Source organism: Hypomesus transpacificus, chromosome 2 (assembly GCF_021917145.1).
Source record: "Hypomesus transpacificus isolate Combined female chromosome 2, fHypTra1, whole genome shotgun sequence".
In the NCBI taxonomy this organism is placed as follows: Eukaryota; Metazoa; Chordata; class Actinopteri; order Osmeriformes; family Osmeridae; genus Hypomesus; species Hypomesus transpacificus.
The window spans coordinates 2,575,772-2,597,360 of NC_061061.1; the positions used below are offsets into that span (position 1 = coordinate 2,575,772).

Below are 21,589 nucleotides of genomic sequence, written 5' to 3' on the forward strand. Positions count from 1 at the left end.
TGTAGTGTAGAACACATCCAGTCCTAACGGACAAGTATGATGAACGTACAAAAATCTGCAATGCAGTCTGGGAGCTGTCAGTTGGATTGTTTGGGCTTTGTGACTGTATCCAGGGGCTGATAATTGTGGCAGCCGTTTAAATCACCAAGGCAAACACAAGGAAAGCTATGAATAATGTAGATATGATTAGCTATATCTTACTGGCTCGCAAGCCTTCTGTGTCTTCATGACAAGTGTCACAGACTGCTTAATCGAGTGACACCGGGGCCCAGCGCAGCGCATCAGCAGCAACATAACGAAGAAGAGTCGGAATCGGAAGCTAACTAGCTTGCTTATGATACAGCTGCTGACAGCTGTGTCCTTTATCCGTTAGTCGTTTTCTGAATAGTCTCAGTTGTTCAGCAATATCATAATAACGGTAAGCATGATTCATTCACGTTTACACCCACTCTTCTTGTACTGCCAACATGGCTAACGTTACCTAGCTAGCTAAACAATTACCTAATCGCATCCGGTGTCTTTATTGGGTTGTTGTTGCGATTGACATTTCACACTAGTTAACCTTTGGGTTGTTTGTTAAATATCACTCAAATATAAACTGTTCAGCGATATATTCTGCAACAGTTTCCCCCTTCCCAAATCAGTGGTGTCCGGGTATTTAGGTGCTTTGTATGACGAATACTGGTGTGTTTTACTCTTGTTCATATTGAGGCTCAGATTTTTCATAATAGCCAGGCCTAACAACAGGCTACTGTATATAGCCAACCCCAGCCGGGGTCTTTGCCATTCATGTAAATGACTCATGGGCTGCTTGACCCAGGCCATTATACAGCCACAGGCTATATTTCAACTGAGATTTGAGATGCATTCAGTATTCTCATTTAATACATTCGTGTGACAAGTCTAAAGTGCCAGGGAAAGATTTCACGTGCCACATTTTTGACTTCATTTTCAAGAGAAAGTATCATTGTGTGCTGGCAAGTCTGCCATGTGATCAAGTGGAGCACAGTCCCTGTCTTTGCTCGTGCAGGAATGTGGCATCTCAAACTGGATTGACATTCGCTGGAAATCCGTTTTAGCTGAAAGGGTGGCATTGTGGTTCCCTGCCGCTCAGTTGATTTCCCCGTTATCAGCGAGATTTCCTCTCTTCCTCCCCTCTCTTCCTCTCCACCTCTCCTCCTCTCTTGGGGTGTCAGACACAGGGATCTGGTATGCGTTGCATGATTCAGCACGGCTGCCTCCACCAACCTCATCAGGCTTGGCCGTTTACTACCGCCTGCCAGACTTTGCACCTCATGTATATCATGTGACCCGTCAATAAACAAACCCCGCCTCTCCATGAGCTCAGCAGCCGTCTCTCCCAGCCGAAGGGCTGACTGGGTTCCGGATTTAACGGCATGTTTAATAGCGAGATACAGATGAAGCTTTCATGCATGAAATAGGGCTGTGAGTGTTCAGGCCTGTCATAACTTTGAGTCATTATCTTCCCGTTGTCCCTCCCTTCTCCATCCCTCCACCTCTCGTGGTCTCTTTCTCCCCCTGTTCAACCTCCACCTTTCTCCCTCTGTCTCCCCTCGCCGTCTCCCTCTCTCCACCTCCCCTCTCCCCCGGCAGGGGTGATGCGTGTCGGTGAGCCCGGTGTTGCCCTGTAGCCGACCAATCAGCGGGGAGGATGAACGCGGAGGAGGTGGAGCTTCTGAGCGACTCCAAGTACAGGAACTATGTGGCAGCCGTGGACAAGGCCCTCAAGAACTTTGAGTACTCCAGCGAATGGGCCGACCTCATCTCAGCACTGGGCAAGCTCAACAAGGTCGGGCGCTTCACACACTACAAATGACAGGGTCATGCAAACAGGGTCAGATGGCTGAGCAGTTAGGGAATCGGGCTATTAATCAGAAGGTTGCCAAATGACGTTGTGTCCTTGGGCAAGGCACTTCACCCTACTTGCCTCGGGGGGGGGGGGGGGGGAATGTCCCTGTACTTACTGTAAGTCGCTCTGGAGCAGAGTGTCTGTTAAATGACCAAACGTAAACAAATCCACCCACATCACCTCACGCAGGGCCAGAATCTTCCGCACTGACACCCGGCAGCTCTCGAGCCTTTTCACCCACCGTGCCGCCGGACGAAAGCACGGCAGTGTCTTAACCCCTCCGTCTGTGGTCCGCACCAGGTGCTCCAGAACAATGCCAAGTACCAGGTGGTGCCTAAGAAGCTGACCATCGGCAAGCGCCTGGCCCAGTGTCTCCACCCGGCGCTGCCCAGCGGCGTGCACCGCAAGGCCCTGGAGACCTACGAGATCATCTTCAAGATCATCGGGCCCAAGAGGCTGGCCAAGGACCTGTTTCTCTACAGGTACGCTCGGCCGGACAGACGGCTCGGAGGGTATCTACGTACCTACGTACAGGCTGGCGGGGACAGCTTCACCCTCACATGTGCCGTAATGTAGAGGTGCTAGCCGTCGAAAGCATGTCGTTTTCTATGTCAGGCTATGGAGGGTATTTGTGTGAACCTGTTCGCTGTCCGTTGTGTGTGGCTTCTCCATGTTGACCTGTGTCCCGTGTTCGCTCTGCGTCACAGCGCTGGGCTCTTCCCGCTGCTGTCCAACGCAGCCATGTCCGTGAAGCCAGCGCTGCTGGGCCTGTACGAGACCTACTACCTGCCCCTGGGGAAGACCCTCAAACCAGGCCTGCAGGGCCTGCTCACCGGGGTGCTGCCCGGCCTGGAGGAGGGCTCCGAGTACTACGACAGGTAACACGGGAGGTGGGGGGGAGGTGTGTGTGGGAGTGGGGGGGAGGTGTGTGTGTGTGTGTGGGGGGGGGGGTACCTCAGATGAGTACCTCAGCTGTCACGAGGGATATGAATGGGTCTCACTGCATTACATCTCTTGGAACGCCCCCGCGTGTCAAATCCAAACCTCAACACCACACTCCCTCCCTCCCCCCCTCCCTCCCCCCCCCCCCCCCCTCGCTCCCTCCCCAGGACCAACGCCCTGCTGGAGAAGGTGGCGGGGGCGGTGGAGCAGTGTGCCTTCTACAGCGCCCTGTGGGGCAGCATCCTCACCAGCCCGGCCGTGCGGCTCCCGGGCGTCACCTTCGTCCTGCTGCACCTCAACCGCAAGCTGTCCATGGAGGACCAGCTCTACGTCATGGGCAGCGACATCGAACTCATGGTGCGTGTGCCGGCGGATCGAGCGCCTCCGCGGGCTCGAGTCCCGTCCAAACGCCGGGACTCCCGTTCCCAAGTGGGGTCAGGTAGTGACCTCGCATGCCCTGTCGCCCTCCGGCCTGCAGGTGGAGGCGGTGAGCACGTCCGTGCAGGACTCCAGCGTCCTGGTCCAGAGGAGCACGCTGGACCTCATCCTGTTCTGCTTCCCCTTCCACATGAGCCAGGCCACCCGGCCCGACATGATCCGCATCCTGTCGGCCGCCCTGCACGTGGTGCTGAGGAGAGACATGTCCCTCAACCGCAGGCTGTATGCCTGGCTGCTGGGTAGGGCGCGCGCACACACACACACACAGACACACACAGACACACACAGACACACACAGACAGACACACACACGGCTGTGTCGTTTTGTACCCCGGTGTTGATGTTAGTACTCTGCTCTCTCTCACGTGCGTCTGATGACGGACAACCCTGCCGGTGAGTTTCTGCCAGGCTGCTTTGTCTGAGGAGGAGCAACTTTCATGTCCTGGCTCCCAGCTCATTCTTAGCCTCTGTGTGTGTGTGTGTGTGTGTGTTCCGTTCCCAAGGCTTCGACAACAACGGTGTGAGAACAGGTCCACGCAGCACCCGACAGAGCAACCCTGAGGAGCATGCCACTCTATACTTCAACACCTACTCAAAGGACATGCTGGTTCAGGTCTGTAGCAGACACACATACATACACACACACACACACACGTGCAAGACATGCAGTACGAAGCCCCTAAACAACTTCATGGCCTCAAAGCGGTACAGGAGAGAAGGGATGTGTGGGGGGGGGGGGTGAAAACATTTGGCAGCAGGTGAAGTCCTCCACTTTCTGCCCTCTTGCCTCCCCTCCATCACCTCCCTCGCCTCCCCCGCCTCCCCTTCCCACCCCCTTACATCCCTCTCTCCCTCCCTCCGCCCCTCCGAGGGCAGGCCAGCGTCTGATGTCTCAGTTACTCAGGGGGGGGGAGACGGGAGCCAGACAGCCAGACACACCGGGAGAGCTCCACCTCTCAGTCGTTTGTCTGTCGTTTCGCCATCTGCTGCCACTTGTTGCAGCCCCCCGCTGGGAGCCTCCGGTACTGCAGGGACCGTGTTGGCTTACGTGGCAGACGAAGCGTGAAACACGAGCTCACAAACACACACACACACACACAGAAGAACACAAAGGCACACAGGAACAGAGGGTTTGCCCTCAGGGATATCATACAGAACACCAAAAACAAAGTACCCCAACCAGGAAGTAAGTCCATCTGACCACCTGAGCCTGCCTGGCAGTCCCTGTAGATGTGTGTTCTGTTAGGGTAGTGTGGGTGCATGGATTCCTCATTGAAGGTGTGTGTGGGTGTGTGTTGCAGGCGATGGTGGAGATCCTGCAGGGCAAGGCGCGAGGAGGAGAGGAGGAGAGCGTCCTGATGCACGACCTCAAGCCCTTCCGCATTCTCATCAGTCTGCTGGACAAACCAGAGCTGGGTACAGAACACTCGAATAACACACACACACACACACACACACACGAGCACCCCCCAGTGTCAGCAGTGATGATGTGCCCTACAGGCCCAGCGATCCTGGAGGACGTGCTGATTGAGGTGTTCCGGACCTTACACACGCAGTGCCGTACCGAGCTGGATCTGCAGAACCACAGCCCCTTCAGCAAGGACCACGCACATCTCAGCAGGTTGGGGAACCCACACACACACACAAACAAGCCAGCTCGCACCACAATCATCTCAGCCGGGTTGGGGAATCGGCACACACTCTCTCTCACACACACACACACACACACACACTCACACACTCACACACTATGGCTGTGTGACCCTGAATTGTCTGTCCTGCAGCAAACTGCGTGAGAACAAGAAGACGGCTGAGCTGATCAAGACGGCCAACCTGCTGTTCAACTCGTTCGAGCCTTACTACATGTGGGACTACATCGCCCGCTGGTTCGAGGAGTGCTGCAGGTCCGTGTCCCGGCACGCACGGCAGGCGTGGGGAGCTTTCTGTGTGGTGGCGATCTAGGACACTGTCCTGTTCATGTCCGCGGTGTTACTGCGGACATACGACTAGTAACGGTGTTGCTGGCTTTGTGAAGCCTTGCCTCGATGTTTTAGGCTGTGGAGTAGTGTTTTCTGAGAAAGGCTCTTGATAAACAGGTCTACATAGGAATGTTTAGGCCTCTTTGTTCCAAAAAACGGCAAATGAACCCCGAGTCTTGAATCCCGAGGAGGAGGAGCGTTTGAGGGGTGTGTTCATCGCTCATAGGCTAACTGCTAACTGCCCTCTCGCTGCATCGTAGGAGAACAGCCAATGGCAACGCACATCCCGCCAGGCTTGCATGGAGCGTTGAGTCTCCAGAGCTTTCATTGGTGGAGTTCTGTCAGCTGGTGGACTTCCTATTGGACATAGTGTCCCTGGTGAGACACACGCACACACACTTGCGCTCTCTGTCTCTCTCTGTTTCTCTCTCTGTCTCTCTCTCACAGTTTCAGCTCTCTCTCTCAGTGAGTGCTTATGACCACAACCCTTATGGTTTGGCGTTCCCTGTAGTGCGCTTTTGTGTTGTGTGCTGTGCGCGCAATAACAGGTTCTGAGTGCTGTCTTGTAGTCTCTCTGCACCTTTCATCAGACTGCGTTTCCAACCTGAATCCCTGACACAATCAAAACTGTACGTGGGTGTTTCCTTGAGTGAGTGTCTGGAAGTGTGCGTGCCTGTAAATGCTGCAAGTGTGTGTGTGTGTGAGTTTGTCTGTGTGTGTGTGTGTGTGTGTGTGTTAGTGTACTCTGCACTCCAAGTGTCCTCTGGCCTATGCTCCGCTAGCTCCTGTCCTGTTCAACCTCTCTGCTCTTTCTCCTTGAAGCCTACTAGAAGCATGAGGGTGATCTGCCAGGTAAAGTACTGCTGTCTCCTGCCTCTCCTCCTCCTCCTCCTCCTCCCCTGCTCCACCCTGCTCTGTACCCCTCCACCCTGCTTCACCCTGCTACTCTGACCTCTGACCTTTTCTGCTGTCCCACCATCAACACCTTCCAGCATGTTCCATCGCTGCTCGGCCACCGGTGACTCATCATTTATGTATTTCTTTTCACTCGTGTCACTGATGACTGGATGACCCCCCCCCCCCCCCCCCTACAGGAAATGAGGTACAGGTTTCCTGTCTGAGGTGTTTGAGTGTGGATGTTGTTAGGAGGGGTGGGGGGCCTGCATGCTGTTAGCACCACCCAACACCCCCTCATGTCCCCAACACGCTGAGTTCATAACAACCATGTTCCGTTGAGGGTCTTCCCTCCACTCTTCATATTTTTCCTTTTCAGTCCCCCCCCCTTCCCCATTTCACCATGATCAGTGTTATGTGTTTCTGGTTGTCTGTTCAATGATGTACAGTATGCCATATGTGTGAAGTCGGGGGCTGCCAGAGTTCTGAACCAGCTTCCTCACCAAGGCCGGCTCGCCTGCTCTCCTCCCACGAGCCTGCTCCTCCATCTCACCCCTTTCTCTCTCCCTCCTCCTCCATCTCACCCCTCTCTCCCTCCTCCTCCACCTCCTCCTCAATCTCTCCCCTCTCTCCCTCCTCCTCCTCCTCCTCCATCTCTCCCCTCTCTCCCTCCTCCTCCTCCTCCTCCATCTCTCCCCTCTCTCCCTCCTCCTCCTCCTCCTCCTCCATCTCTCCCCTCTCTCCCTCCTCCACCTCCTCCTCCTCCATCTCTCCCCTCTCTCCCCCCTCCACCTCCTCCTCCATCTCTCCCCTCTCTCCCTCCTCCTCCTCCTCCATCTCTCCCCTCTCTCCCTCCTCCACCTCCTCCTCCATCTCTCCCCTCTCTCCCTCCTCCTCCTCCTCCATCTCTCCCCTCTCTCCCTCCTCCTCCACCTCCTCCTCCATCTCTCCCCTCTCTCCCTCCTCCTCCACCTCCTCCTCCATCTCACCCCTCTCTCCCCCTCCCGCTCCTCCTCCTCCCCCTTCCTCCTCCTCCTCCCCCCCTCCAGGAGACCTACATCGAGATCCAGACCGAGCACCTCCCCCTCCTGCTCCTGCGGATGGTGGCGGCCCTCACCGGCCAGCTGCCCTCCCTGGGCCTGGGGGAGCTCACCCACTGCCTGCGCCTCTGCTCCAAGATCCTCAGCAAGGTGCAGCCCCCCCTGGTGTCCCCCCTGGCCCTGCCCCCCGGCCCCTCCGGACCCAAGGCCCCCGCCTCAGCGAGGGACAAGGAGGAGAGACGGGTGAGGCCCGCGTGCATGCAGCAAGTCAACTGTTGTTGTACGGTTTAACTACCAAGACGACCACATCTTTTTGGGGGAAAGCCGGAGTCATTGTTAAGGTTTTATTTGGGAAGATACTGAATCCATGGTCAGCAGGGACCTCGTAAGGGCTGGCACAATTCTTTGTTGTCATTCACATTTTGGTCAAGCCATGGTATGTCGATGGGTGGGACCCGAAGTCCAAGAGTGCCTCGGTGCTGTGAACCCGGGGTCAACCAGCTTCCTCTCTACCCCGCCGCACTTCCTGTCTGGGGACCCGGCAAGCTGACAGAGGACGCGGTGGTTGATCGTGGCGCTCCCGCTCTGCTCCTCAGATGTGAGCCGCGTTCCTCCCGGCGCCACCGTTCACATCCGCGGCGCTTTGGTCTGTGGAGAGAGAGAGAGGGAGAGAGAGAGGGAGAGAGAGAGGGAGAGGGAGAGGGAGAGAGAGAGAGAGAGAGGGAGAGAGAGAGACACATCGGGCGAGCAGACGCACCTCGACTTCCCAGTACATAACACACCAAACGCCGCGTCCACCGCCAACCTCCAACATCAAACTAGCTCCCCGTGTCGGTCACCGTTCCCCCCGCTGCCAACGCACCGCCGCCCTCTCCACATCTCCCCTTTCAAACCCCCTCAAAAGAGCCCCTCGTCTGTGGAGCGGTGCCCACGGTGACCTGGGCCTGGCTCCTGTGAACAGGCTCCAGTCGGGGACGTGAGCTCGGTCCCCTGTGTAGGACAGACCCGACTCACTCGCCACGGCCCAGATAACACCCATCCCTGGTCCTCATGGCGTCCCCTGGTCCCAGAGCTGAACCCCCACCCCCCCACCCACCCCCCCAAGCCCTGCCAGCCTGCCAACACCCCCTCTAGACCTGACCAACCTTCTCATCTCAACCACCCCCCGCCCGCCCCCACATCCTGCCAGCCATGCCATACTGTTCCCGCCCCATAGATCACGGACATGCCATATTGCGTTAACCCCCCGCAACCCCAAAACCATGCCAGGGCCCTTCCTGCGCTCCCCAGGCGGTGTGGTCCGACAGCCGGCCCTCGCCGTCCTCCCCTCTCCCTCGACGGAGGCGTTTGAAGGTGTCTCCAGCCCCCGGGCGTGTGTGTGTGTGTGTGTGGGTGTGGGTGGTTGGGTGCGTGGGTGGGTGCTCGCTGGAGCATCACAGATAGTTCACCCTGACATGGGGAAAGGCCCTTAGGAGAGCATGGGGAGGAAAGAGGGAGGGGAGGGGGGGGCACGCTGTGGTTAGTGACAGCTGAGCCCCACACCCTCGCTCCCCAACGCTCTGTCTTTGTGGAGACCAGGCTAGGGTGTCCCCCAGGTCTGCCCTCTCCATCAGAGTGGAAGACCCCCCCTCCCCCCCCCCCCCCTCCGCCCCGCAGGGAGAGGGTCTCCTCCGCCATCTGAGTCCAGCACTCCAGAGCGCTCTATTGCCTCGGCCCAAAAGCATGCTGGGAAGCCCCTAGGCTGTGTGTATGCATAATGGGCTCTGTCTCTGTGTGTGTGTGTGTGTGTGTCTGTCTGCGGGGTCTTACTCACCCAGGTTTCAGCCCACAGCTGTGCTGTCCTCTGTTCTCACCCTCCTCGCCCCCCCCCCCTCTCTCTCTCTCCTCCGGCAGCCCCTCCCCACCACCCTGGAGCTGCCGGAGGAGGGCGAGGTGTTCGAGGGGGGGGCCACCCCCGCCGGCGGGCCCCCCTCCGAGGGCGTCTTCTCCGACTTCGTCCAGTACCAGGAGGGCGGCGGCGAGGGGCCGGACCTCGGCGGGCCCGAGGAGGCCCAGCCCTGCCACAGGACCAGCCGCAGGGGGCCCGGCCCGGCCAAGCCCCAGGACAAGCCCGTGATGCAGAGCTGCCTGGAGCACTTCCAGCTGTTCCTCTCCCGCCTCATCACCCTGTACATCACCCCTGGGGAGGCCCAGGGGCGGGGGGAGGGCCAGGGGGGGGAGATGGTGCGGGCAGGGCCCCCAGTTGCGGAGGTCGCCCAGCAGAATGGGCAAGCGACACGACCAGGCCCGGTGGTACCGGGAGCTGCCCCGGCCACTCAGCCTGCCTCCGCCCCGGGCCAGAGGGAGTGTCTGCCGGCCTTCACCGCCGCCTGTCAGCTCTTTCTGGAATGTTCCAGCTTCCCCGTCTACATCGCCGAGGGCAACCTCAAGTCTACATCCACCCTGGACGAGCGACCTGGTGAGACTGGCCGATGGAGCGATGACTGCTGTCTGCTTTCTGTCTGGATTCAACTGACTGGCTGACTCTGAATGTGTCTTTGTCTGACTGTCTTTCTGACTGATTCTGTATGTCTTAAACAGACTGATTCTGTTTGTCTTTGACTGTCTGGCTGACTGATTCTGTATGTTGTGAAGTGCCTGTGTGGCTGACTGACTCTGTATGTTGTAAAGTGCCTGTCTGGCTGACTGATTCTGTATGTTGTAAAGTGCCTGTGTGGCTGACTGATTCTGTATGTTGTAAAGTGCCTGTGTGGCTGACTGATTCTGTATGTTGTAAAGTGTCTGTGTGGCTGACTGACTCTGTGCTGTCGCCCCCTGCAGATGGGGAGCAGGTGCGCCCGCCCGTCTGGCTGCAGACCCTGATGGACGCATGCTGTGTGGGCGGTGACTTCAGCCTGCAGGGCGTGGCCATCTCCCTGCTCATGGACCAGGTGGGCCTCACGCAGTCCGTCGCCATGGTGTCCGCCGAGAGCATCGGCGGGCCCGACTCCGCCCTACCCATGAGCCCCAGCCAGGGCCGCGTCGCCGTGGTGATCCGGCCGCCCCTCACTCAGGGAATCTTGAAGTACATCGCGGAGAAGACAGACTTCTTCAAGGTGTGTGTGGTGGGGGGGAAGGTGCACCATGGGATTTGTAGTTTCTTTCCATGTGGAGTTCCAAGCGTTGAACCAGGATAGCTCACGTTGTGGTTGGCAGCCACGAGTGGTTTGAGTTGGTCTGAAGGTCTAACCCCCCTCTCTCTCTCTCTGTCCAGAGCGTAGCCCTGACCCTGTGGGAGCAGCTGGGGGAGGCCACCCCCCAGCACCACCAGCGCAGCGTGGAGCTCTTCTACCAGCTGCACAACCTGGTGCCCTCCTCCAGCATCTGTGAGGACGTCATCAGCCAGCAGCTCATGCACCGGGACAAGGTCACACACACACGTATACAGTAGGCTCCAAAAGCCTGGAGAACACTACTGTGGTCCAGATCCTTCTGTTTTGATTATGATATTAGCTTAACAATTTGTGTGAAAAGTTGAATCTTTTCACACACACACACACCTACACACACCCACTCGTTACTCAAGTGTGTGTGTGTGTGTGTTTCCAGTGGATCCGTCTGGAGGCTCATGTGAAGTTCTCAGTGTTGTGGCACCTGACCAGAGACCTAAACATCACCAAGTCTTCTCCCTTCAACCGCACCTTCGACAGGTGGGCCCACCGACCTGCACAGCATCACCCTGGTGGCTCGTTCACTTTACCAGTACTCACACACACACACACACACACACACACACACACACACACACACACACACACACACACACACGGGTAGCTCAGGGGAAGAACAATTGACTGCAGATCAAATTCCCCCAGTATGTCCTGGATGTCTGAAAAATTTCTGCCTACACACTTTTATCACAATGACACACCACACGAGACAGCCACGGCCTCCATGACACAACTTAGGGGGGGGTCTTCTGTCCTTCTCACCGCCTCACCCTAATATGTCCCACCCAAATATTCCGGTGCCCTCCCTCTGGTCCCCCCAGGTCTCTGTTCATCATGCTGGACAGCCTGAGCTACTGGGACCCGTCGGCCAGCGCCGTGGGCCGGGCCTGGCTCAACCAGGTCCTGCAGAGGCACGACATCGCCCGCGTCCTGGAGCCCCTCCTGCTGCTCCTGCTGCACCCCAAGACCCACCGCGTGTCCGTCCAGAGGGTCCAGAACCAGCGGCACTGGGCCCAGGCCTGCCCCAGCCAGCCGGAGCACGACCCGTCCGAGCCCATCTACATGAGGGACTCGGGCTTCTCAGACAGTGAGTGGTCGAAGGTGGAGCCTACTGGGGGGTCAGGAAGAATATCCAGGGGAATATCTTTTTATTCTTTTGTCTCGTCTCCTCTGCAGACTTCAACCAGATTCAGGGCGAGTTCCTGAGGGCGGGCCCCGAGACCCTACGAGGCCTGCCATTGGGTGACATGGAGCCCTTCAGCCTGACGGTCAACCCTCTGAGCGACAGCCTGTCCCTGATGAGCCTGAGCAGTGAGAACCTGCAGTACCAGCCCTCGGACCAGCAGGCGGAGCCAGGGAGCTCCGAGTCCAGCGCCTCCCGCTCCTCCACGCTGGACCAGGGCAGCTTCGAGGAGCAGGAGGGCGGGGGCACGGCTCTAGGGGGGCCGGACGCCCCCCCAGGGGACAGCCAGACCGGGGAGGAGGAGGAGGAGGAGGGTTCTATTGAAGAAGTGGTGGCCTTAGTGCTAGCTGCTGTCATAGACCAGGTGGTGGGGGAGGTGGATGCAGGGGAGGTGGGGGAGGGGGACGAGGGGGAGGCGGAGCCCCCGACCCCCCCGGAGGCCTGGCCCCCGAGCGACTCGGACAGCTGCTCCTCGGACACCTCCACCGGGACCCCCCTCACCCTGGACCCCCCCGGGCCCCCTCCCCACCCCCAGACCCTCCCTGAGATGCTAGCCGGGGGCACCCTGGAGTTCCTCTCCGTCGCCCTGGAGACGACGGGGGGCGCGGAGGAGGAGGCGGTGGGGGTGGGGCCTCGCGAGGTCATGACCCGCCACAGCTCCTCCCCCTCCATCGTGATGCAGCCGGACGGCCCCTCCCCGCCGGACCACACCCTGCGGGTGGACGACGCCCAGGCGCGGCAACGCAGCCACAGCTCCACCCAGCTCAGCCTGCGGGGCAAGATCCTGGAGCGGCTGGCCGACAAATCGCCCGGCGCCAAGCCCAAGGTGATGAAGAGGAGCCGGCGGAAGGAGGAGGAGCGCCACAGGAAGGCCCTGCAGGCCGAGAAGGCCCGCCCCCCCAGCATCTTCTTCGGCGACAGCCTGGACCTGGAGAACTGGTACAGCTGTGGCGAGGGCGAGGTGTCCGAGATCGAGAGCGACGCTGGCTCGCCTGGCGCCGGCGGCGGCGGAGTCAGCCCGGGCGGTCGTCGTCCGTCGTCGGCGCCCCCCCCCCCGCTTCAACATCCACCCGCTGTATCAGCACGTGCTGCTCTACCTGCAGCTGTACGACTCGTCCCGGGCGCTCCACGCCCTCTCCGCCGTCGCCGCCATGCTGCGGGCGGCGCCGGCCGGCTTCGTGGGCGCCATCGCCACCACCAGCATCAACAACACGTACACGGCGCAGCTCAGCCTGCTGCAGAACCTGCTGGTGCGCCACCGCATCGCCGTGATGGGCAAGGACTTCTACTGCCCGCTGGCGCAGGACTCGTCGCACTCGCACGCGTACCGCAGCGCCATGTTCCTGGAGATCCTCATCGCCCTCTGCCTGTACTTCCTGCGCAGCTACTACGCCGCCCACGTGGCCGCCGCCCCCGGCGACCTGGCCGGCAACCGGGCCATGCAGCTCACCAGCCTGGAGGTGCTCACGCTGCTGTTCAGCGAGCTGGCCAAGGTGACGGACGGCTCGGCCAAGGGCTTCGCCTGCTTCATCGGCGACGTGCTCTCCAAGTGCAAGGTGCAGAAGGTGCTGCTGCACTGCCTGCTGTCGTCCATCTTCTCGGCGCAGAAGTGGCACGAGCAGCGGGCGGCGGCGGCGGCGGCGGGCGGCGCGGCCAACGCGCCGGCGACGGAGGAGGGCCTGTCGGAGGACAGCGTCATCAACCTGTCGGAGGACCAGCTGGACGGCTGCAGCGCCGTGCAGTCGCAGCTGCTGCGCCTGCTGCAGAGCCTGGTGGTGCTGGAGCGCGGCGTGCTGGGCCCCGGCGACGAGGCCGGGGACGGGGGCGGGGCGGGAGGAGGAGGGGGGACGGGGGGCGGAGTAGGAGGAGGAGGAGGGGGGCGGAGGAGGAGGAGGAGGGGGCCCCGGGGCCGGGTTCGAGCTGCTGGGCGGCGACGTGGAGCATGTCAACCCGCAGCAGCCGATGACGTCGCTGCAGTACCTGCACGGCCAGCCCATCACGGGCCAGGGGATGTTCCTGTGCGCAGTCATCCGGGCGCTGCACCAGCACCACGCCTGCAAGATGCACCCCCAGTGGATCGGCCTCATCACCGCCACCCTGCCTTATATGGGCAAGGTCCTGCGGCGGGTGGTCGCCTCGGTAACGCTGCAGCTGTGCAGGAACCTGGACAACCTGATCCAGCAGTATCGCTATGAGACGGGGAGCACTGACATCAGGTAAGAGGATGGACACACATACAAACACACACACACACACGCTTGGGCTGTACAGTAGACCTCAATATACACTCAGCAGCATGGCTATGTGACTCTGAAAATGTAGACTTCACTGCTTCACTGTTCCCATAACCTGGTCCGATTTTTCCTCAAATATAATATATTAAAGATAATCAAATATCAAATTCTGCCACCAGATGGCACTCCTGCTCTACAGATGCCATGGTTCTTGTGAACTGAGACGTTCCATGGTTTACAACCGCTGTGTGTGTCCTTCCTGCTTTGTGTCCCCCCAGACCCCAGTGGATGGCCCTGTGCATTCCCCCAGACCTCATCCTGACCGTGCTGGAGGGAGTGACCGCCATCATCCACTACTGCCTGCTGGACCCCACCTCCCAGTACCACCAGGTGGGGGCTATAGAGAGCCGTCACCCTAGCTGTTAGAACTGCATCCAGTAGGGAAACATTTACATGTAGTCATTTCGCAGACGCTCTTATCCAGAGCGACTTACACTAAGTACAGGGACATTCCCCCCGAGGCAAGCAGGGTGAAGTGCCTGGCCCAAGGACACAACGTCATTTGGCACGGCCGGGAATCGAACCTTCGGAATAATAGCCCGATTTCCTAACCGCTCAGCCACCTCATTCCCTAACACACAGTTGCCACAGCAATCTGGGTTTGCGTGTATCTAAAACACGTGTGTGTGTCCTGTCTCCCCTATGCTGACCCGTGCCCCCCCCCCCCCCCCCCAGCTCCAGGTGAGCGTCGACCAGAAGCACCTGGCCGAGGCCCGGTCAGGCATCCTGTCCATCCTGCACACCATCATGGCCTCCGTCACCCTGCTGTGGAGCGTTCTCTTCCAGGCCGACAGCTCTGATAGGCCGGCGGCAGCCTGCGCCGCCTCCACCTCCAACATCAACCTGGGCTCCACCAAGGTAACCGTGACAACACCACCGTCGGTCGAACTGACCGCGGCGACGCCATTGGCACGTTCTTTGCCACAGCCTCTCCTCACCTCCTATGATCGAATGTCATAACGTATTCAGTCAGCGGATGTGGAAGTGGCGGCTTACATCACGGGGCGGGATTTGATCCTACAACCTCTTTGGTCGGATCCTCTAACCACTGAGCCATCCCTGGTCCGCCTCCCTCTCTGTAGAACCTGCGTCAGCAGATCCTGGAGCTGCTGGGGCCCATCTCCATGAACCACGGGGCTCACTTCATGGCCGCCATCGCCTACGTCTGGAACGAGAGGAGGCAGGTCAAGACCCCCGCCAGGAACAAGGTACTGCAGGCCTCACACACACACACACCCGACCCTGACCCTACCCCCGACCCCAAGGTACTTCTGCAGGCCGCGGGCGTCGACCCTACACTCAGAACCCGCTCCCCACCTCTCTGTCTTGATGTGTGTGTGTGTCAGTGTGTCCATACCGAAGGTGTGTGTGTGTGTGTGTTACCAGGTGATCCCGGCGGCCAGTGACGAGCAGCTCCTATTGGTGGAGCTGGTGCGCTCGGTGAGCGCCATGCGGACGGAGACGGTGATGCAGACGGTGAAAGAGGTCCTCAAGCAGCCGCCCGCCATCGCCAAGGACAAGGTCAGAGCCCGCTTCTGCCGACGGCCCCGCTTCCTGCCTCGACACACCTGACCAGGCTCACTTGGGGGGGGGGATGTGTCGACGAGGGACAAGGTGTTTTTTTAACGGGGGAACGCTGTGATCTGTCGCTCTCAGACCATATGCATCTCTGCTGTAACTCACTGTCTCTCACTCGCTCTCTCTCCCTCTCTCTCCAGAAGCACCTGTCTCTGGAGGTGTGCATGCTGCAGTTCTTCTACGCGTACGTCCAAAGGTAAGGAGATCAGGGGTGCCCGAGGCTGTGTCTTCTAGTACTGCTTCACCATGTCACACAATACCAATGGCCCTGTTCTTCTCCTTTCTGTCTCCTCTCCCCTGCCCTCTCCCCTCCCCTCTCCTCTCCCCTTCCCTCTCCTCCTCTCCCCTGCCCTCTACTCCCCTCCCCTCTCCTCTCCCCTGCCCTCTCCTCCTCTCCCCTGCCCTCTCCTCCTCTCCCCTGCCCTCTCCCCTCCCCTCTCCTCTCCCCTGCCCCCTCCCCTCTCCTCTCCCCTGCCCTCTCCTCCTCTCCCCTGCCCTCTCCTCCTCTCCCCTGCCCTCTCCTCCTCTCCCCTGCCCTCTCCTCCTCTCCCCTGCCCTCTCCTCCTCTCCCCTGCCCTCTCCCCTCCCCTGAACTCTTTCCTCCTCTCTTGGCTCCTCCAGGATCCCAGTCTCCAGCCTGGTGGACAGCTGGCCGTCTCTGCTGGCTCTGCTCAAGGACTCTGTCCAGCTGGGGCTGCCTGCGCCTGGACAGTTCCTTATACTGGGGTTAGAGCATGCGCGTGCGCGTCCACACACACACACACACACACACACACAGCACACTCTCACTCAAGCATGAATCTCAGTCTCATTACTGCACACAGCCTCACTCTTTTCTGCCCTTGTTTTTTTTTCTCTCTCTTTCTCTCTCTCTCTCTCTCTCTCTCTCTCTCTCTCTCTCTCTCTCTCTGTCTCTCTCTCTCTCTCTCTCTCTCTGTCTCTCTCTCTGTCTCTCTCTCTTTCCCTGTTCTTTCTCAGAGTTCTAAATGAGTTTATTCTGAAGAACCCTAACCTGGAGAGCAAGAAGGACCAGAGAGAGCTGCAGGTGAAACACCCCACCTGCCGTCCCGTCCTGCTATCAACCCAGTCCGCCCGTCTCCTGCTGGACTGAACGAGTTCACCTTCAACAGTGCTGATGACCCCTCTCTCTCTCTCTCTCTCTCTCTCTCTGTCTGTCTCTCTCTGTCTCTCTCCCCCCCAGGATGTGACCCATAAGATCGTGGAGGCCATCGGCACCATCGCCGGCTCCTCCCTGGAGCAGACCACCTGGCTGAGGAGGAACCTGGAGGTCAAGGCCTCCCCTCAGATAGTGGTGGAGGGGGCCAGTTTGGAGACAGACGTAGAGGGTAGGCACGTGTGTGTGTGTGTGTGTGTGGGGAAGGTGGGGGGGGTGGGGTAACTTGACCTCCGGATAGGACATCGGACAGCCTGCATGTGTCCTGCATGTCTCTCACTAACACTGTGTGTGTATGTTCCAGACCTTATGCTGACAGTGATGGAAGCGTCCAGCTTCACCCCATCTGTGTACAGCGTGCACGCCCTTACTCTGCTCGCTGAGGTACCGCGTCAGGCTCTGGCTGCAGCTGTCCGCTACTGCTTGTCCACACACACACACACGCACAAAACACCACCTCGGTCCAGCTCTCCAGCTCAAGCAGACCCCTCCGTGTGTGTGTGTGTGTGTGTGTGTGTGTGTGTGTGTGTGTGTGTGTGGTAGGTTCTAGCACACCTGCTGGACATGGTGTTCTACAGTGATGAGAAGGAGAGGGTGATCCCCCTGCTGGTCAACATCATGCACTACGTCGTGCCCTACCTCCGCAACCACAGGTGAGCCACACCCAGGACCCGGGTCTCTGTCTGGGCCTGCACCTGGATCGTTACACTCTGACACACTAGTGTGCAATGTGTGTGTGTGTGTGCGTGTGTGTGTGTGGTCTTGGTAGCTACAAGGATTTACATGAAAAATAATGATTTTGTGGAGACAAAAATTGGACCCCACAACTTTAAGTTAGGGTTAGAATTCGTATTAGGGTTAGAAGTACATTAAGGGTTAGGGATAAAACTATTTTGGGGGTGAATTCACAAGGGTAGTCAAACCAACCTGTGTGTGTGTGTGTGGTAGTGCCCACAACGCGCCCAGCTACCGTGCGTGCATCCAGCTGCTGAGCAGCCTCAGTGGCTACCAGTACACCCGGCGCGCCTGGAAGAAGGAGGCCTTCGACCTCTTCATGGACCACACCTTCTTCCAGATGGACTGCTCCTGCGTCAGCCAGTCAGTACTCATTCAGCCCTGTGTCGGTCTGTCTGTACTCACACATATCGGTCTGACTGTCTGTCTGTACTCACCCATATCGGTCTGACTGTCTGTCTGTACTCACACATATCTGTCTGTCTGTCTGTACTCACACATATCTGTCTGTCTGTCTGTCTGTCTGTACTCACACATATCTGTCTGTCTGTCTGTCTGTCTGTCTGTCTGTACTCACACATATCTGTCTGTTTGTCTGGCTGTCTGTCTGTCTGTACTCACACATATCTGTCTGTCTGTCTGGCTGGCTGGCTGGCTGTACTCCCACATGTCTGTCTGTCTTGTGTATTGTGTGTGTGTGTGTCTTCTCCACTAACTGCCTGACCTTACTGTCCAGCTGGAGAGCCATCATTGACCACCTGATGACCCATGACAAGACCACCTTCAGAGACCTGATGAGTGAGTGACCTCCACATACAGTAGAGCTCTCTCTCTCTCTTTCCCTCTCTCTCTGGCTGCTAGAACTCCATGAGCTGTTACATGCCACCACATGCTAGTGTGGTTATTTGCGTGTTGTGTGTGTGTGTGTGTGTGTCCTGCAGCGCGCGTGGCCGTGGCCCAGAGCAGCTCTCTGAACCTGTTCACTAACCGAGATGCAGAGCTGGAGCAGAGAGCCATGCTGCTTAAACGCCTGGCCTTCACCATCTACAGCAGCGAGGTGGACCAGTACCAGAAATACCTTCCTGACATCCAGGGTACACACACACACAACCAGTCTGTGGAGGAGTGTATTACTGATCTGAGTCGATAACTATATACTGCATGTCTTCTCTGATTCCATGCGTGTGTGTGTGTGTTCTGGCAGAGCGTCTGGTGGAGAGTCTCCGGCTGCCCCAGGTTCCCATCCTGCACGCTCAGGTCTTCCTGTTCTTCAGAGTGCTGCTGCTTCGCATGTCCCCCCAACACCTCACCTCTCTCTGGCCCACCATGATCACCGAACTGGTAACACACACACACACCCACGCTCTTACCTCATCTCGCTCACACACATACAGAACAGGCTCTAACGCACACGATAACATACACACACACACACACATACCCGGTCTGTACACACACTCATCCTTACCGACACGGTATACGGTGAGCACGCGTTTCATCGAGTGCGTCTGTATTGTAGGTGCAGGTGTTTCTGCTGATGGAGCAGGAGCTGCTAGCGGATGACGATATCTCCAGGTGAGCACAGTACATGTACAGATATCTCCAGGTGAGCACAGTACATGTACAGATATATCCAGGTGAGCACAGTACATGTACAGATATCTCCAGGTGAGCACAGTACATGTACAGATATCTCCAGGTGAGCACAGTACATGTACAGATATCTCCAGGTGAGCACAGTACATGTACAGATATCTCCAGGAGAGCACAGTACATGTACAGATATCTCCAGGTGAGCACAGTAGACGTACCCATGAACCAGCCGTCTGCCGAACACTGGCTGACTGTCTGGTCTCCATCTCTGAGTGTCCTGTCTTCTCTCTGTATCTCTGACGGTGCTGTCTCCCCTCTCTGTCTCGATTTCTCTCTCTCTCTTTCTGTCTCTCTCTCTGTCTTTGTCTCTCTCTCTCTCTGTCTCTATCTCTCTCTATCTCTCTTTCTCTCTCTCTCTGTCTTTGTCTCTCTCTGTCTCTATCTCTCTCTCTCTCTCTCTCTGACTGTTCCATCTCACGTCTCTGTCTCCAGGACGTGTGGTCCGTCGGCGGCCGGTCTGGAGACCACCTACTCTGGAGGGAACGGTTTCTCCACCTCCTACAACAGCCAGCGCTGGCTCAACCTCTACCTGTCTGCCTGCAAGCTGCTGGACCTGGCCCTGGCCCTGCCCTCCGAGAGCCTGCCCCAGTTCCAGATGTGGGTGGCCCTTCTCACACACACACACACACACAAACACACACACACACAGTTGGAGAGTCAGATTGTTAAATTACACCCACAGTGGAATTTTAGTACAATTTGTGCATTCGTCCTATTTGAATACATTAGTCCTTTAGCTAATCATTTAGCAATCACATGAAGTGTCGCCAAAGCAACACTTCATGCAATAGCTCACTGTAACTGTTTTCTGTAATATGTGTTTGTGTTGTGCGTGTGTGTGTGTTGTGTTTGTGTTGTGTGTGTGTGTGTTGTGTGTGTGTGTGTGTCGTTTCTCCAGGTACCGCTGGGCCTTTATCCCGGAGGCGTGTGACGACGCTGGCCTGGAGGTCCGTCGTCAGGGAACCCACCAGAGGGAGTTCAAACCCTACGTGGTCCGCCTGGCCAGGCTGCTCAGGAAGAGGGCCAAGGTACCCCGGCTCGCACACCTAGTCACTGGGATAGCACACTGACATGTTTATCAACAGCTGTAGGCGGATTGAGCCCTTTTTGTATGCGTGTCGAACTAGAACATGGAACGGTACCGTACCTCCGAAGTTCTGTAGAAACACATTAGGAAATCTTCTCATTTCATCTGCTCTATCTTTCTCCACCTCTCCTATCCTCTCCTCACCCACCCTCTCCTTTCCTCTCATCCCTCCTCCTCTCATCCCTCCTCCTCTCATCCCTCCTCCTCTCATCCCTCCTCCTCTCATCCCTCCTCCTCTCATCCCTCCTTTCCTCTCATCCCTCCTCCTCTCATCCCTCCTTTCCTCTCATCCCTCCTCCTCTCATCCCTCCTCCTCTCATCCCTCCTCCTCTCATCCCTCCTCCTCTCATCCCTCCTCCTCTCCCCCCTGCAGAAGAACCCAGAGGAGGACTGCTCCAGTCGGAGTCTCTCCTGGGAGCCGGGACACCTCCTCCTCACCCTCTATGTGATCCGGAGCATGGAGCAGCTCCTCCCCTTCTTCAACCTGCTCAGCCACATGTCCAATAGCAAGGTCGGCAGCCGTTCCGGTCCCGCCCCCAGCCCCACTCCCAGCCACGCCTCCACCTCCAGCAAGGACGGGAAGCTGGAGAGCCAAAAGGTGTTCTGGAGCCGCGCGCGTCAGGACATCGAGGAGATGGTGGAGAAGGACTTCCTAGAGGGACTTATCAAGACGTGAACCCCGAGGAACTTCATCAGGAAGGAAGCGTCAAGAAATGTAAAATAAAAAAGGCGTTTTTAATGTTCTAAAGGGATATCTACTGCTATACTAGGAGCCAAAGGCAGCTCAAATATGCTCCCTTCCTCGCTGAGCAACAGGAAGTTGAGAGGAAGTACTTGAATAAGTAGACAGGAAGTAGACTATAAACACTAGTGAAATAACCTCAAACCTGTACATATAAGGGAATATCAAAAACAAAAAAGTTTGTACATTTTTTTCCTGTTTTTGTATTTATATCGACTTGTATTTTACTTTTCAAAAGCTATTCTATTTCGTTTTAATGATTTGTATATAGGGGCAACTGTGCTAACTGACTTAAACATGCTGTGTGGAAGTCCACTGGGGCTTGTGTTTCATTCCATATTAATGTGACTTATGAAATAAAGACTTGGAGGAGGCACAGCCTCGGCTCTGTCTCTACCGCACCTGGGTCTGTTACATTAATAAGTGACTGGAAATGAATAATGACAGGTTTGTTTTGTCTCACTCCTGGCCAATGTAGTAGCCAACTGGTATATTGCAGCAAGAGAAATAAACCGCTAACTTTCACAGTTTTTGTCAATTATTTGACCGTTTTTGCAAACCGTATCTGACCCATGGTAATATAACAACTAGGCCTACTGAATCTGGGCTTTAATGGAACTTCTCGGGTAGGTCTACAATAACGATCTTCCCTTTATAGCCTACCATATGCAGCTAGGCGTATATGGACCATCATTACAAGCTTTGTGGGCTGCCTAGATGAGAAGATGCCTCATCGTGAAGGTGATATCCCCAGCACTTCCCTCGGCAGTG

At 57.4% G+C, this 21,589-nt stretch overlaps 1 protein-coding gene across 1 annotated transcript; it reads left to right on the forward strand.

The window, feature by feature from the left end:
* The first annotated feature begins 43 nt into the window (after positions 1-43).
* dop1a (DOP1 leucine zipper like protein A) lies at positions 44-21,336 on the forward strand. Its single transcript, XM_047029297.1, is given in 38 exon segments — positions 44-418; positions 1,615-1,810; positions 2,171-2,352; positions 2,578-2,748; positions 2,980-3,169; positions 3,291-3,489; positions 3,754-3,863; positions 4,552-4,666; positions 4,751-4,871; positions 5,035-5,154; positions 5,490-5,607; positions 7,173-7,406; positions 9,057-9,621; positions 9,984-10,258; positions 10,417-10,569; positions 10,752-10,852; positions 11,194-11,459; positions 11,549-12,600; positions 12,602-13,384; positions 13,425-13,771; positions 14,068-14,179; positions 14,525-14,707; positions 14,932-15,057; positions 15,236-15,370; positions 15,568-15,623; positions 16,049-16,153; positions 16,406-16,472; positions 16,629-16,773; positions 16,906-16,985; positions 17,145-17,254; positions 17,550-17,699; positions 18,073-18,134; positions 18,278-18,430; positions 18,541-18,677; positions 18,856-18,911; positions 19,422-19,586; positions 19,888-20,017; positions 20,450-21,336. Coding segments are annotated over 37 exon segments (7,515 nt in total). The 5' UTR covers positions 44-418; positions 1,615-1,672; the 3' UTR covers positions 20,753-21,336.
* The last annotated feature ends 253 nt before the right edge of the window (positions 21,337-21,589 follow it).